At 36.7% G+C, this 17,724-nt stretch overlaps 1 protein-coding gene across 1 annotated transcript in view; it reads left to right on the plus strand.

Annotated features, from left to right (window-relative positions):
* The window catches only part of MUC19 (mucin 19, oligomeric), a 189,266-nt gene that overhangs the window by 69,165 nt on the left and 102,377 nt on the right, over nucleotides 1-17,724 (plus strand). Inside the window, 10 exon segments of the mRNA XM_025401355.1 lie at nucleotides 2,934-2,999; nucleotides 3,659-3,742; nucleotides 3,960-4,037; nucleotides 4,676-4,750; nucleotides 4,991-5,125; nucleotides 5,516-5,581; nucleotides 12,953-13,051; nucleotides 14,512-14,613; nucleotides 14,846-14,947; nucleotides 15,319-15,414. Coding sequence (XP_025257140.1) covers nucleotides 2,934-2,999; nucleotides 3,659-3,742; nucleotides 3,960-4,037; nucleotides 4,676-4,750; nucleotides 4,991-5,125; nucleotides 5,516-5,581; nucleotides 12,953-13,051; nucleotides 14,512-14,613; nucleotides 14,846-14,947; nucleotides 15,319-15,414 — 903 coding nt within the window.

Here is a 17,724-nt window from a genome sequence, read left to right on the forward strand (position 1 = left end):
TGTATCTTTAGTCTTTTCACAAGTTGCTTCCTTAAAGTATAATGTTAAAATTATATGTGCTGATGACCTTGATAGTTGGTGGTGCCTATGCATTTTTTTTAGCCAGATATTTGTTTTTTCTTTACCTTTGTCAGGGACAACTGGAGTGTTACCTGGTATAACCACAGGAGCTGAACATGGAAATTTAAGTGACTTCAGAACAGGTGAGACAAAGAAATGAGTCAAATGCTATCTCTTCCACAGCCTATTTCTGCTAGGAATCCTCTGTTTCAACTTGGCAACAACTTTACCCTGAGTACAATAGCTGACTTCAGAGCTATTGAAGTCAGCTAAATGACCTTGGGGAAAAATTCAATGATTAATATTTAATAAAATACTAATGATATGTTTCTATGGCACAGGAATATTTCTGAATTGTCTACAAATATATAGTATGTAATTTAATCAACAATTACACCATGGTAGTTATCTGTCGTTATTCCCATTAGGTGAGAAAATAATAAAAGGTCTCCAAGCTGGACGAGGCAGGATTAGAACACATAATCCTAAGTCTGGTGTGGAATAGCTAGCTCCACAGCTCTGTGTGTGTATAAAAACGTAGATCCAACAAAAGCCAAGGAGAATATGCTTGCCCTACATATCATTGACTGAATTTTAACTAATGTTGGTTTCATGAATAAAATATTATTGGTTTCCTTAACGAGACATCATTTTGATAGAAAACAAAAAAGCATAAGTTCACCCCTGTCCACCATGCTATCAGCTACTAATTTCAAGTATCTCTTAAGTTTCTTCTCTGCATCAATTTGCCTCTGCTTTTGTTCAGGTGTTAAACATTTTCCACCTAGCCTCCACCTTGCTCACCTTCCTCCAACACAATGGTGTTTAAAGTGTGGTTTCTGGAACAGCAGCATCAGCATCTTCTGGGAACTTGTTAGAAATGTAAATGTCTGGGCCCACCTGCCTAAAATCAGAAGCTATTGGAGTGGAGCCCAGCATTTTACTAGCAAGCCCGTGCATCTGATGCTCATCAAAGTGGAAAACTAGTGCTCTAACATTTCCACTCCTTCCTCACTTCCCTCCCAATCTACGCTGCAGTCAATACCATGGCAGAATGGACTTCCAAAATCTCAACTCTCATCATGTCACTCCACTACTTACAATTCTTCAATTGTTCTGATTGCTTTTAAGATAAATCAAAACTTCTTTACATATATACTGGGTTAAAAGCCATTTCTTTAGTGTATACATGGAACTATTTCTCTTTATGCACTTGGTAACTAATCCATGGCCTAATTTTATTTTTTCTACATTTACTATCCCCTAGCAATTTTCCTGATTTAAACATTATAACTTAAACACTTTATGGAATAAGATATATAGTTTACATAAAAATTAATGGTTTAAAGGATATAATCAATGTACAATAGCACAAATTAAGAAAGTGGTTGGTTCCAATCAGGTCAGTAAACTTAAATTTTAGAGTGATGACCATTTGCTTACATTTCTTAAAACCTGCATGGAAATTACTTGGATAATAATGATAAGCCAATCAGCTATCTCTTTTGGTTATGAGGCAATATGTATAAGGATTTTGAGCAGGGCTACTCAAAGTTTGGTCGACAGATGGATACTCGCCAGACTGTTACCAGTTTTTGATGTATTAAGAACTGAAACAGAGAGTAAGTATTTAAAAACATAGCAATTTCACAGGATGGTTTTTATGTCTATTAAATAAAGACTTGTGTTTTGTAAGGTTTTACTTTTAAAAATTTCATTTCTCTATTTTATGGCCTTTTTCAAAGTATTAATCTAGCACAGATTGGAAATTTTACAAAATTGATCTTTTGCTACATATTGTTTGAGAAACACAGGTTGGAGTATTAACTGTAGTTAGACTGCTTGAATTTGGCTCCTGGATCTGCTGATGACCAACTTGGTGACCTGGAGCAAGTCATTTAATCACATCTAATAAATAAGAATAATAATATGACTTGTTTCAGAGGAATTTAATAAGAGTAAATGAGTTGGTTTATGTGTAGGGCATTTTTTTTTTTTTTTTTGAGATGGAGTTTCATTCTTGTTGCCCAGACTGGAGTGTAGTGGTGCGATCTCAGTTCACTGCTACCTCTGCCTCCTGGGTTCAAGCGATTTTCCTGCTTCAGACTCCCGAGTAGCTGGGATTACAGGCACCTGCCACCAGGCCTGGTTAATTTTTGTATTTTTAATAGAGACAGGGTTTTGCCATGTTTGCCAGGCTGGTCTCGAACTCCTGACCTCAGGTGATCTACCCGCCTCTGCCTCCAAAAGTGCTGGGATTACAGGAGTGAGCCACCATGCCCGGCGAGGGCATTTTTTAAAATACTTTTTTTTTTTTTTAATCAAAAGTAACCAGAGGCCCTCCTGCCCACACCCAGGGAACCAAGCAAAGGAGCTGCAAGCCCTGGACAATCAGGCAAGTTAGGACATGTGCTTTAGCTCCTGTTAAATGGGCGTAGTCAAAACATGCTTTAGCGCCTGATAAATGGGCATAATCAAAACATGTAAGCTGCTCAAGAAGCTTGAAATGTGACTAGAATCTCCCAGTCTTTTCCTTTAGAAGCATCATATGTTGAAATTACTGCTACTGTGTGTGTTAGGTACGACTGGAGGATTCCTGGGTGCAACCACAGGAGCAGGCAGGGGAAGCACACCGGAAGCATCAGGCAGTGGGGCCACCAGCCCTGGGAACCCAGCAGGCAAGACAAAGACTCTTTTGGGGGCTGTAATTGGGGTCCAACACAAGCTTTGCCAAGACCCCAGAATACGATAATGAGATTAAGTAAATATAACCAAGGGCAATATTTTAGGAAAAGAACATGAAACTGAATATCCTGAAATAATTTTTTTGGTAACTATCCATATACATTAAGCACCATTATTCTTCCGAGTAGGAAGAACTGGAGGAGTGGATGCAGCCACCACTGGAGCTGCTGGTGAAAATACATCTGAGAGAGCAGGTACTGGAAGAGCGAAAACATCATGATGCTGTCCTGTGGACACGTGAGCTTTCTGCTCAAAATTTAGTCAGAAACAAGGTTTCTTGGGGAATCCAAACATTACGTAAGGCTGTGTGTGCAGAAGATCAGAACTATACCAACAAGCATATGCTGTATACCTAATACGGTGATAGATGCTCTGTGGGATACAGGAAAGGAATAGGGCCATATATTTGTTCTCACTCTGCTTCACTTTGGAGAGGAAGGAATAAATATTCCTACAGAAATAGATGATAAAGACTAAGAAAGGCAGGAGTTAATCAAGCAAATAAAAGGTGCATGCTGGAGCATAAGGCAATTCTAGTAAGAAGAGACAAGATAATTCAATGTTGAACTATTCAGTGTTGAACAGTGAATTATCTGCACGATTACTCTATTTTACGAAGAAAAACTCCTTTATTGTAATCAGTACAATATCAGAGTTTCCTGATTTATTTGATTTACCTTGAACAAGAACTTGTCATGACATTTATGAGATAGAGTCATTTTTTTAAAGAAAAAAATGTGTATTTATATGAGATAGATTCATTTTTTAAAGAAAAAAATGTATATTTTAGGTCACTTTCATAAGGATTTAACTTTCTTAGCAGACATTGTTTTTTTCCATGATAAAAAATTAGGCACACTGGGGGTATCTGGAGCAACCCCTGTAGTCGGAGGTGTCAGTACCCTGGGGGAAGCAGGCCCTGGAGCCACAGTTTCTGGTAAGATTGACCAGGCTGGACATAATGTCTCAGAAGTTCCCAACCATATCTCCTACACTAAGTGATGCTCTGTAAATTCAGGCTAGAACTAGTATTAGGATGCAGGGCTGAGGAAAGTTGGAGGGATAGTTTCTTTCACTTCCTTTTTCTGGAACCTTCCAAGTAGTCATAGTAACAGAAGTAATAACATATATACCTGCTCCTCTCTTGGTTTCAGGAAGCACAGGAGTTCCTGCAGGCTCCACCACTGCCAGCCCTGAAGCCTCAGTCACAACCTCTGAAAGCAGCAAATCAGGTAAGTAAAAGGGAAAAGTCAGTGAGTATGCAGGAGTAAAATGGAGCATGTGGATCTCCACATTTTCTTTATTTAGCAGTGCTGTAAAGAACGAAAAGAACTGGAGTTAGGAAGCCCAGTTACTGACCAGCGGTATTGCAGGTAGTAATCGGCCACACAGATTCAGACAGAGGTTCCTGTTCTGGAACTTCTGAGTCTGTGAGTCTGGAGTGGGGCTAGGGTCATAGTTTGCAATCCTAACTACAAATTAGAATCAACTAGATAGATGTTTGAAAATACATATTGAAGAATCCGTCACAGACTCATTGAATCTGTCCCTGGAAGAAGGGACCAGGCATTAAGTATTTTTAAAAAGCCTCACGGGTCCCACATGCAACGTGGGTTGAGAACCACTAGGTTCAAATATCTGAATATTAAACAAGTAAATAATAAACAAGCTTATTTACAAGGAAGAAGTAAATAAGCACTCTCAGGGATGCCAACAATTGTATATGATTCTCATAATGAATTTTTGGAAAGAGTGAACCATTCCTGGAAATGAAGAAGTGTAAACAAAAGATATTTTGAAAGCAGAGAGTAGCACCCTCTGTTCTGCTAAATCAAAGATCACGATACATATTTATTGTCTATTTTGAAAGGAACTACTGGACCCTCAGTAGGTGGAAAAACTAGAGCCACAAGCAGTGAAGCGACATCATCTGAAGGCGTGTCAGGTGAGTAGAGGATGTCATTCCGAGGCCATGGCTTTTGGTGAAAAGGACAATCTTTCATCAGACCTCTGCAAATTTCACTAAGTATAAATGCCATCCAACAGAAGATAGAAAGGTATATAAGTTATTAACATTTTCAAGAAAAGTTTTAATTTAGGTTTTCTCCAAGTATTTCCTTCAAAACTGCTATGGCACTGAGTTGTCACAATAATGTATGTGCTCTCCCAACACTGTGTTTGCCAGGTGGAACAGGACAGCCTCTTGGATCTACCGCTGGATCTGACAGTGAAATCACAGCGAGAACATCTTTCACTGGTTCCAGCTTACCTGGGAAACTCACCAGGCCAAGCCCAGGCTCACCTGGTCACTTTAGTGGTGGTGAGTCACAAACCTAGTTGGAACCTCAAATTCTTATAAATTTAAGCGAATTTAGAAGGGATCTAATTTTACAACAAATGATCATGGACAGTTTAAGTAGACCCCCTACCTCTTTAAAGAAACCCTGAAATTTGTTCGAAGAGTACTTCATTATAATCGTTTATGTAGACTAGGCTTGCCAGAGAAAATATAGGATACCAGTTAATTTGAATTTCACACAAATCAGGAACATTTTTTTTTTTTTTTTAGGATGAGTATGTCCCATGCAATGATCAAAACACAGTGTTGATTGTTTGTCTGGGATTCATATTTAACTGGGTGTCCTGTATTTTTATTTCGTGATTTTGAAAACTCTGATGCAGACTGAGCACTGTTGCTCTTTTCAATTAGGAACAACTGAAGGGGGAAATGTAGCCACCACTGGAGCTGCCGGTGAAAACACTTCTGGAGCATCGGGTATGGAAAGAGCATAATTAGAATAAATCCAGACAGTAGAAGTGTAATTTTTTTACTTAAAATTTTGTCAGAGACAAGGTTGCCTGGGGAATTTAATTATTATTTGTGTAATGTCAAAACTGCAGAAGATCAGAAATAAATCAAGAAATATTTGTTGTGTGTTCAATATCATCCTGGGGGATACAGACAACATAAAAGAGGAGTAGAGTAAGGCATTTGTTCTCATAGATCTTCATTTCTTAGCAAAAGAAATTAATATTTATAATACACACAAAGGCAAAAGATAATCAAAGTGGAGGAATTGTTCAATAACACGCATTGGAGTAAGACTTGAGAGTCAACTCTAGTAAAGTGACTGATTAATTTGTTTAAAACAACGGAATTATTCTATTTTGAAAATAATATAATCAGTGCACTACGAGCTATGTCTATATGCCCCAACTTGAACAAAAACTCAAAATACAAGGAAGCTGAGTGAAATTTTAAGAATCTATTCAACTGCAAGGGAATAAAAAGCAGTTATTCAGGTTTTGGGGAAGGAGGATTAAAAACAAAATATTCTTCAAATCCAGAACCCCCTGCACAAAAGTAGTACAGAATAAAATATAGGTTAATTATTGAATAAGCATTAAAACAGAATGTGATGCACATCAGAGGCAGTCTGTTAAGAGATTGCAAAATCAAAGCAATATATCACTCTTTTATAATATATAGCCAAGCAGATATGACCTACTACACACATGTTCTCAATATAAATGATTATAGTCTTCAAGTAGCAGGACTTGAGAGCACCATTTATTACACATAGTTCGTCCTAAATTCGTCTCTGGAAATGAAGCAAGTGAGTAAGTTGTTCACAGCTGAATCAGTGAATAGCCTTCCTTAACCGAATTTCTTACATATTGTATCTCTGTTGTAAATATCTGATGACCTGGTTAAATATTCAAACACACCAAAAATCCTTTTATCACAAGCAGAATGTAATTTAATTAGTCATAGTATCAACCTGATCCTTAATTTGCACTGACACTAGTAGACTCGAATAGGATTTAAGCTCAAGAAACCAACGGAAAAACACAAAAACAAAAACAGGAAAACGGTGGCTGCATAAATTGGAGTCTATAGGTACCTCTTTCTTCAAATCATAAAGATCAAAACAGAGCCCACACTTACGGTGTTTAGTGGAGATAGAGAAGAGCCAGACTCCAAAAACTGGGAATGATGGCTCTGAGGCTCACCGTGGGGCTGAGATATAGGTAAGGGCGTCATAGAAAATAGAGAAGTATAGAGAGGTCCTAATAGTGGTAGAATACTATGATTCTAGTGGTTCAATCAAGTAGAGTTGAGCCTCAAAAGGAAAGATCCCCAACTTGAGTGGAAAATGCTGAGAGAAAATCTGGGACCTGGCAGGTCAGAGAGCCCTCATGAATGGAGTTGAAAGAGTATTGGAGAGTGCATGGAAGTTTTTGGAAGGGGGAGCAACCCTTGGAACCTGGGTGTCAAAGGAAAAAAATAAGTATGTAAAAATAAAGGTCTCAGTAAAACAGGATAATAATGAAAGCATCAGAAGACAGACAAGGAAAAAGTGCCACTTATAAACAAAGCTTCCTCACTGTAAGAACATAAGAGGGGAGCCCTTTATCTGAGGAATCTGGGAAGCATATGGAAGCCTCTCTGCTGCCCCCTGCATAGAATCTCCTACTATTACTGGCCCACAGAACATTGAAAAAAATAATAATAATAAAGAAAAAAAAAGAAATTCCAATATCGATACACAGTTATTCCTTTGTATACATTTTCAAAAACTTTGCAGCAGTAGCAAGCAAATTGTAAAAATCTAGTCATGAAGCTAAAGAATACAAAAACATAACATTAACATAAAACAACTGGCCGGGCGCGATTGCTCACGCCTGTAATCCCAGCACTTTGGGAGGCCGAGGCGGGCAGATCACGAGGTCAGGAGATCGAGACCATCCTGGCGAACACGGTGAAACCCCGTCTCTACTGAAAATACAAAAAAATTAGCCGGGAATGGTGGCGGGCGCCTGTAGTCCCAGCTTCTAGGGAGGCTGAGGCAGGCGAATGGCCTTAACCCGGGAGGCAGCGGGGCTTGCAGTGAGCGGAGATCGTGCCACTGCACTCCAGCCTGGGCGACAGAGTGAGACTTCGCCTCAAAAAAAAACACCAAAAAACAAACAAACAAACAAAAAACAACTAAGGAAACAACTGCAGCTACAAAGAGACATCAAAATTATAGATTAAAAATTAAGAGTGGAAATAGATAAACAGCAGGAATGTTACATTGGAATTGGTGAAAACCCAGGAGAAAATGGAAGAAAAAGAAAAATTATCTCAAAAGACCAAATAGCAAATTGCTCCACTGAGAATAAATAACACTGAAAATACAGCAAGGCTATTAGAGGATAGAACGGAGAAGAGGTACCCTACCCCTGAAATATTGCAGATACTTTCATAAAAGGTATAATGGGCTAGAGAAGGATATAGTTTTAGGAAACAAACAAAAATATCGAAGACATATTATTGCCATATCTGGAGAAGAAAAAGCAATGAAACAGAGCTAATATTTAAAATTATAAATAAGGAAAAATAGTCTTAATTTAGAAAAAAACCCTAAATCTATGTAGTGAAAGAAACTACCGTATACCTGGAAGAATTAATCCTGAAGAGTCAATTCTGTAAAGTATTCAGAAAAACAATTGGACTTGCTTTTCTCGTAGATAACAGGTAGTAAGTAGTCAAGCAAATTGTTTAAACCTCATGAGCTAACTACAAGAAGCATCAGTTTACAAAAAAGGAAGAATGAGCTATCAGGAAGAAACTAATGCTCAATTATTTTTATTAATACTGATTTTTGGTGACTTTTTCAAAATTAAGGCATCTTTTAATGTAATTCATAATATTAATAGTAGATCTAAGGGGGAAAAAAATAACCCACAGAAGCTAAAATGGTATTTGATAAACATTGCCTAATCATTTCTGATGGGAAAAAAAGACCACTTAAAATAATAGGAATGAATGGATATTTCCTTAAAACAGGGCCGGACTTGGTGGCTCATGCCTGTAAGCACTTTGGGAGGCCAAGGCAGGCAGATCACCCGAGGTCAGGAGTTTGAAACCAGCCTGGCCAACATGGCAAAACCCCGTCTCTACTAAAAATATGAAAATTAGTTAGGTGTGGTGGCAGGCGCCTGTAATCCCAGCTACTCGGGAGGCTCAGGCGGGAGAATTGCTTGAACTTGGGAGGCGGAGGTTGCAGTGAGCCGAGATCGCACCACTGCACTCCAGCCTGGGCAACAGAGCGAGACTCCGTCTCACAAAAATAAATAAATAAATAAATGTAAAGTACATATACCTCAGCCACACATGTAGCATCTTAATAAGGTATTTCTAAACTTATTCCACTATCTTCAGGAACAAGATAAAGAGACATACAATCATACTACTATTTAATATTTTCTGGTTATTAATAAATTGGATTATGTAGGAATTGAAAGCATAGAATTTGAAACACAAAATATTAAACTATTTCTATTTACAGATGGCATAATAGTGTACCTGCAGAACCCTAGAGAATCAATGGAAAAACTATAAGCAGTAAGATAATTTAATAAGGTACCAAGACACAAGATTAATCTATAAAAATTAAGTCTACATAAATACAAATAACAAGTTAAAATATATATTTGAAGGGCAAAGTCCAATTTATATAAACAACAAATAAGATAAATTACCCTGGAATAATCCAAACAAGATAAAACTTACATGAGGAAAACGTTAAAACTCTACTTAAAGACACAAAAGCAGTTTTGACCAAATGGAAAGGCAATATGTGTCAGTGTGCACAAGACCCCTTCAAGTTTTGGGACTCGCTAGAAGGACTCACAAGACTCAATATAGAATCATACTCATGGCTGTGATTTATTGCCAAGCAAAATCAGCAAAGGGAAAAAGTGCATAAAGCAAATCAAAAACTAGAATAATAGAAGATGTGAATTCAATTACAGAGAACAAGAACTATAAGTGATTCTTAAACCTCTGAGAAAATGATCAACTTCACACAAGAAAAATGTAAACCAAAACTACACTGAGATACCATTTCTCACTTTTTAGATTGGCAGAAATCCAAAAGTGTGACAACAGCCCTGTTGACAGTTCTGGAAAGAAACAGGTGGTGCTCTGCGCATTGCTGGTGGGAGCACAAAATGTTACAGCTCCAACGAGGGTAACTTGGCAAAATCTAACAGAATTACAGACTTGTTTATCCTTTGACCCAGAAATCCCACTTTTAGTACTCCTGAAGCTAGACAACCAAAATATAAAATAACATACATAAACTTTTCATACTGGCATTTTTTTAATAGAAAGAGCCTGGAAACAACTCATCAAATACACATTGAATAAAAGATGACAAAAAGCAGCACTAGGCCATCCTAATAGAAGAGTGAGAAAGATCTCTATGTACTGATCTAGTTATTTCCAGAATTTATTGTAAAGGAAAAAAAGAAATCAGAATTGTATATACCATTTATACCTTTATGAAAAAAGAGGGGTGTATGTGTGTGTACATATATGTATATATGTTTTGTAAGGATATGAATTATATATACATATGCAAATATGCATACAAAAAACACAGAAGATAAACTAAAAACTAGTGAAAGTCATTACTTATAGGGAATAAACCAAAACAGCAGAATTTTGAGTTCTCAGAGTATTCTTTTAGATAGAATTTTGGCTTTTGAAAAGGAAAATGTCATATGTATTTTTAAAAACACAAATCAAAATAAAAAAAGCAAACCCTAAAACTGAAAACCAACCAAAACAAGTGAACCTAATTGAATATCAAATTATAATCACATGGAAAAAATAATTATTTCACATGACTTTAAAACACAATAATCAGACAGTATATGCTAGTGTCATGTATTTTAATGGCAAAAAGACTGCTAGGAAATTTTAAACTTCATTCAGTAATTTTCTTCTCAGTAGTTACATGAGTGTTCTCACTTTGAAATGGTTTTTTATATATTACAGAATAAAACAATTAGTAGTTATATAAGTGTTATTAGAAATCAATATTTTAAATGTAAGAGAAAAGAAATACAGTAATTAAATCAGGGCTGGACAAAGTGCTCACGCCTGTGATCCCAGTACTTTGGGAGGCTGAGGCCAGCAGACTGCTTGAGCCCTGGAGCTTAAGAGCAGCCTGGGCAATATAGTGAGACCCCCATCTCTACAAAATAAAAAATACAAAAGATTAACTACACATGGTGGCACATGCCTGTATCCTAGCTACTTGGGAGGTTGAAGTGGAGAATCACCTGAGCCCAGAAGTCGAGGCTGTAATGAGCAGTGATTGCACCACTGCACTCCACCTTGGGAGAAGGAGTGAGATCCTGTCTCAAAAAGAAAAAAGAAAAAAAGAGATCAAATAATAAGTAAATTTCTGTAAAGTTCCATTTGAGTGGGAAATATAAACTTATGATCTATATATCATTTATATAAATCTAAATATATGATATATATATAGAAAATGTGTATTTTTGTATACTAGAAATATATACAAACATCACAAATATGTGTGATATACCTAAATATAGGTATAAATATATATACTTCTAACATATGGAAATATATGGCTTCCAATATAATACATTTATTATCTATATATTTATTAATCTTTGTATCTTCCACCTCTGGCCACTGAAATGGCCTAAAAGCAGTGGTACCCTAACAGTAGTGTGCACCCCTTGTCAGCTAGTTTGCAGTCATAAATTTCTGTGTTCACTCTTGCTTGGAAAAATGGTTAATTCCAGGTCTTGGACAAGAAAAGTACAAGGTCAGCTTGGGACTTCTTGAGTCAGAAAATGAGGAAGCATTCAAGGACTAAGGGAGCTCTGCCTAAATGACAAGGGCACTAAACTGCATGAGTTTTTGTTGACCAAATTTGGAGAATTTTGAGCACTGAAAAAATAATTATTTGTAATAGATTGAGACCTGTTGATAATATTGAAACATACATACCCCCAATGATAATTAATAAAAAGAAACCACCACAGCAACATTTGATAATGTTGGTGGTGACTATCATGTCGAGTCCTTATTCTGGAGATTGGTAATTAAAGAGAAAAATTAATCAATTATCACCTATTTTTATTAGAAACTATGGATCAAGATATTCAAATAGTTCCAGTTGATCCGAGAAATCTATTTAAAGAAAAATTCCAACTAATAAACGTTGAAAAAAGACACAATTGGAAAAATCGCTGTTTTGAAACCCTGAATAAAATAGACAAGGAGCATAAATAAATGCTGAAAACATTGGATGAAAGGTTGACTAGGACTTGGATGTTTGCCTGATGTCAAAGTATCACCCAACAGATTACTTGCTAATTGCAGAATCGAAAAATGCTTTATACTGGAGAGTTCTGGCTGTCACCACCTAAACTTAGTGATCAAACATAGCTTCACTGATAGTGGGGACTTGATGTTATGTGTCTCCTTTTGTGATCCTAGAAATTATTCCTGCCCAAAATGATGAACCTGAAACGAATTAAGTTCTTATATCCCTTTCTAGATATTCTAAATTTAGCTCTTATCCATGATGTCAATTAACTTATTCTTTTATCCTCTGGATTCTCTGCAAACTGAAAATGAATATAAGAGTTTAATTGCAATACAAGACCAACCTTTTCAATGTTATAAAATAGAATTAGAATTTCTGCTGGGAGAGATAGGGAATTTACATTTTTAATAGGCTCACCAGATGATTCTTACACACATTAATGTTGAAGAATTACTACATTCCATATTCTTAAGCAGAGAAGGTATTTGTGATGAAGAATATTGACCTGTTAATTGGGTAAAGAGGAAACAATTGCAATATTTTAGGTAGGAGGAAGGAAGACATGAATTTGGGTGGTGGAAGCAGCCATAGAAACATCATTCATAAATAATGAAGTTGAGTTTAACAATTTTTTCATATTACTTTTATCCTCCTCTTTCTCCTCCTTCTCTTCCTCCTCATCCTCCCTCTTCTTCAAAACAAAACAAAGCAAAACAAAACAAAACAAAACAGGAACAACCAGAATATCGGGTGAATTGACTACACTGGCAGGAAGAATGACTGGGATGCCAGGCAGTGAGTTGGGATTTCGTATTGAGTAAATAGCTAAATAATCACAGAAGCTTATTCATTCAAATCAATTGCATTGATCAGAAACAAAGCTATTGAAATACTCAGACAAAAGGATGAATAATGGGGATGTCTAAGAATATTTAACAGTTGCCTTAATTTCCTAGAAACTTTGGAAATTAATGTAATCCTAGCTGCCTTTGTATGTTGACCAGGTTCAACAGAAGGGTCCGTGGAAGCCACCACCAGAGCAGGCAGTGGAAACACAGCTGGAACATCAGGTACTAGGGCCACTGGTCCTGGAAACACAGCAGGTAAGACAGAGCACATCTTGTTGTCAGAGCAATTGTCAAACACAAAGGTCTTATATATAATTAGTGCAAGTCCAAGTGAGTTTTTAAAAAACAAGTTAATTATAAGAGAATGAGGAAAATTCTAGCAATAATAAGTTTAATAATGAACTTTTGTCAAAAAGCATTTGCAGCAATCTATAGGCAGAACCTCGTTATTTTTCAAATTGGATACAATTGGAAGATCAGATACCGCAACCTCTTTAGCCTCCCGTGAAGTCGCATTTGAAATATTATTTATATCTAAAGTTATGTTTAATTAGCAGAAGTGTGAGCTCTGATATCAAAATTTAATTTATCAAGAGATTATGAAGAATTTAGTACTTGTAAACAGATAAATGCAAATGTTACCGGAAAGTGCGGGAATCCTGATGAAGTACATTCTTAGAGAGGAGTGGAAAACAGTTCTGAGCTGGTAGGGTTGAAAAAATAGTAGTAGCAGGGTTTATTTAAATATGTAGTACACTCTGAAACACAAGACAGAGTGGACTGCTTGAAAGAATGAGCCAGCAGCAGCTAGTGCTGGGGGACTGCTTTTATGAGAATCTTACCTATTATTCATGAAGGGGCGTGACGGGGGTGTTACTTGCATGCATGTTTCAAGATGTCTCTTTCCGTGCCCATGCTCTGTTGTTGTACATGCCAGTACACACATTGCATGTCTCATTAGCATTTAAAATCTCCACCCAGGGATGTGCTTTTTACTATTATAATGAGCAAAAGTCTACTCCAGGACAATTTTTTGGAGGAGTGTGTGTGCTCGTCAGGAGGGAAAGTCCCTAACCTGATTATCTCCAGCTAGGGCCTGGTAAGTCCCCTTCAAGGCAAGAGGAGCTCAACCACAAGGCCAGAAGTAGCCAGTGTAGCTGTTGTCTTTTTGCTGCCTGTCAATGGGTGGCACTGACTATGAGGTGACAGCATCTCCAGGACTTGTTTTCCCAGGGGGTTCCCTTGCCTGCTCGTTTCTGGCTATCTGCCTACCTTAACACAAACCATTGTATTTTGACGAGACAATATTTATTGAGAGCTTAGTAATGTGTTAGGTACCAGAAGATGCTCTTATACTTACAAAGCTTAGAATTTTTTAGAAGAAAGTAATATTTAAACACATGCAAAAAGCAAAAAGTTAAGGAATATAGCAATGGGTAAATGGTGCAGTTTGGAGAAGAATTTACTCTGGAATTATAACTTGTAGGTAATTCTAGAAAGAGGCACATTCAGTGTCAAAGGCAAACAAGGATTGTGATGGTGTAATAGTGCCTTATCAGATTAACATGTATACCCTTCCTGAGCAAGAAGTCCTAATATCACTAAACTGTGTAAATATTATGAGTATAAATATGCTGGAAGAGATTTCCAAGTTGTTTCAGGTCACAGTGATTGAATAAAAGTGAGTTTCTTAAACTGTTTGTTTTCTCTGAAAGTCTCAGGCACACCTGTGGTATCACCTGGAGCAACTCCTGGAGCTCCAGGTAGCAGCACCCCTGGGGAAGCAGGCATTGAGGCCACCAGTTTTGGAAAATCAGGCAAGTCTGGACATGACTCCTTAATAGTTCTCAATCCTACCTTCCTCAGCAGTGTGTGATGTGGACTATTGGTCAGGCTATAACTGACATTAAACGTCAGAACAAAGGGAAAGCGTAGAGAAGATGCCGTTAATCCACTATACTTTAGAAATCTCAGTTCTGTGCTATCAGCATGGAGTAGGGACCAGTATATTTGCAGCAGTGAGCCTGAACCATTGTTGTTGGTAACCAGGGACCCCGACAGTATCTGCTGCTTCAACTACCAGTAGCCCTGTGAGTAAACACACCAATGCAGCCTCAGCCACAGCAGTGACAATCTCTGGAAGCAAACCAGGTAGGTAAAATGGGGGACCCAGCACTTGCCAAGGGGCAATATGGGATGTTCGTGTAATACTGTTCCTCAGAATCAATGTCATGCTGTTAAGCAAGTAAATCACTTAACCTCTGTAACCTCTGTTTTCTTATCTGTAAAATGTGGGTCAAAGTGATCTACTTTGTGAGCTTGGGATAAGGAGCCAAGGAAATAATGAATAGTGTACGTCAAAGTACGTTTTTTAAATGTGGAAAGGATCATTATTTTTATCAATACAGAAAACTGAAGATTTCTGTAATTTTTAGGTGGAAGTTAATTTAAGTGAGAATTGGTTACCTCATAGCTTAAGAAGTTCTGTGAATGTGTCCTTTCCATTTCTGCCATTGCCACAGGTACACCTGGAACACCGGGTGGTACGACTAGTGGAGGTGAAATTACATCTGGGCGGTCCAGCAGTGGTACCACCACAGGCTCTTCAAATACACCAGGTGAGATTCGCAAAGCGCTAAAAGGTCACAAAAATGGGAGGCAATGTGGAAACTTGTTTATAAAAGCTTATTCAGTAGGGCATTAATTCTGTTGAAAATCTTTCCTGCTTGAAACTTAGAGCACTGTTATTTAAATATTCTGTGAATCCATTAAAGATGTTGCCATTGCATGCTTTGTTATTCAGTATTTATGCACTATGGAGGTATCAATTAGTGCATTACCTCAAATCACAGATAATAAAAATGATCTGATAGTTTAGATATTTTCCATTATTAAACTAAACTAGTGCAGCATTTTAAATCTGATGTTGTCACATGGCCAATTTAGAAATCACTGGAATGTTACTTGATAAAACCATAATGGAGTTAAATTAGAAAAAAAAAAAAGCAATAGTGACCCTCTAACACTATCTCACGGTTGGTCCATAATTGTTGTTTTTGAGTTAAGGGCTTCTTAGAGTGTATTTGTTCATTTAGTTACAATTTCATTGTCTAAGTTCTGCATTTTTCTACACAAAATAACTTATGCAACAAGCTAACATAATTCAATATAGGCTAAAAGTAATAAATAATTACAAAATAATATGCTAGTTATTTTTGCAAATCATTGATTATATGATTTTCCCATAATACAAATATTTAAGAGTTCAATAAATTCTCTGCCACGAATAATATAATATGCTGTTGGGCATTAAAAGATTGTCTTAGATCAGCAGATTATTCAAATTTCAAACTAGAATTCTTTTTTTGCAATCTTTTGCAAAACCCCACTGTCTTTAGTATTAGAAATTATTGTGGTTTAAAGTATTAGCATATTTTCCCATATGTTCTTTATTGAACAGAGATCTAGAACCTTAATGAACAGCTTTCCCCATTTCTAAGAACAATTTAGAAAGTAACACTGCCTTCTGAATTGTTTAAAAATTCAGAAATCAGTTTTCTTCCTAAAACCTCTACACGTGCGTTTTTAAAAAGTCTTCTTTTCTAGAATTTGCAAGTAGGGCATGTCTATAACTCTTTTTTTCAAAGCTGACTTGCTGAGGAAATATGTAAGCTATACAGTGGGTGTTGCAGATCCCTTGCTAAACAATGTTTGTGTCTCATAAGACTTAACTTGTTTGAAATGACTAAAGAGATACATTACCAATCAATTTATTTATTTATATTTAAATACTTCTCAGAAAATAAGCCAAAAAATGCCTGAAAAATATAATTAGTAGGATAAAATATTAGTAGATAAAGCCACTTATATCTTAGTTTCTACTGGATATATTTAATACAATATTATTTGTAATGTAAACATATGAAGCAGTCATTAACCATTATATAATATCATGTATAAGTTATCTTAATCTGTTTTAACAAAGGTAAAAACGATCATCAGGAAACAACTGTATAAAGTATAAAATGCACAAATGTTTTCACATGTATTAACTTACTTAAATCTTACAGACACCCTCTGCAGTCAATAATATATTAGTAATTATTTACATTTTATCTAGGAAAACTCCATGTGTTTACCCCAAAGTCACAGGATGAGTATGTTGTTAGGCCAAGTCAGGGCCTGGATTGTTGATTCTTCATCCAGTCATTATCTTTTACTAGACAGACCACCAACATGGTAGATTTCGGTTAAAACTGGAGGAAGATCTTGTCACATTGCCTATCTTTGTTTACAGTTGTGTTCCTAGTGCCTAGCTCAGTTTCTGTTTGGCTACTTGATAAGTATCTGGTGGATATCTGGTAAATAATTCAATAAGTGAATAGTAATTCCCAGTCTGGTAAAGGATAGAGAGGTTTTATTTTCATCAATGAGGTAAAATAACAGGTCGTATGGAAGGGAACCTTCTGGAAGGATTGGAGCCATCAAGGGTTAGTGAACTCTTTTCTGCTCTACCCAAGTAGTGGAGTTTTGCTGGAAACATGTACCCATACACACATAGACACACCGCTGTGCAGATCCATGTCTCCACAGATCCAAGGTTTCCATCTTTATCTGGTTCTTTAGTGGTATTCTTGATATATTAGGATCTTCAGAACCAGAGCCTTCTGGGTGATACTGGATTTCCCTTTATGCGCACACCTGTTCTCTGAGTCTTCCCCATATTAGAAAATGTTACCATCACTGACTCAATTCACTCAGGTAAAAATATTATAGTCATCCTTGATGGTTCTCTTTTTTTTTTTTGTACCTCCCATATCTAAACAAGGCCTGTTAATGCTACTTCCAATACATATCCTGACCCTATCCACTATTCTCAGTCTCTTTTATCACAATTTTAACCCAAGCCACTCATAAATTATCTGAAC

Source organism: Theropithecus gelada, chromosome 11, assembly GCF_003255815.1.
Source record: "Theropithecus gelada isolate Dixy chromosome 11, Tgel_1.0, whole genome shotgun sequence".
Classification (NCBI taxonomy): domain Eukaryota; kingdom Metazoa; phylum Chordata; class Mammalia; order Primates; family Cercopithecidae; genus Theropithecus; species Theropithecus gelada.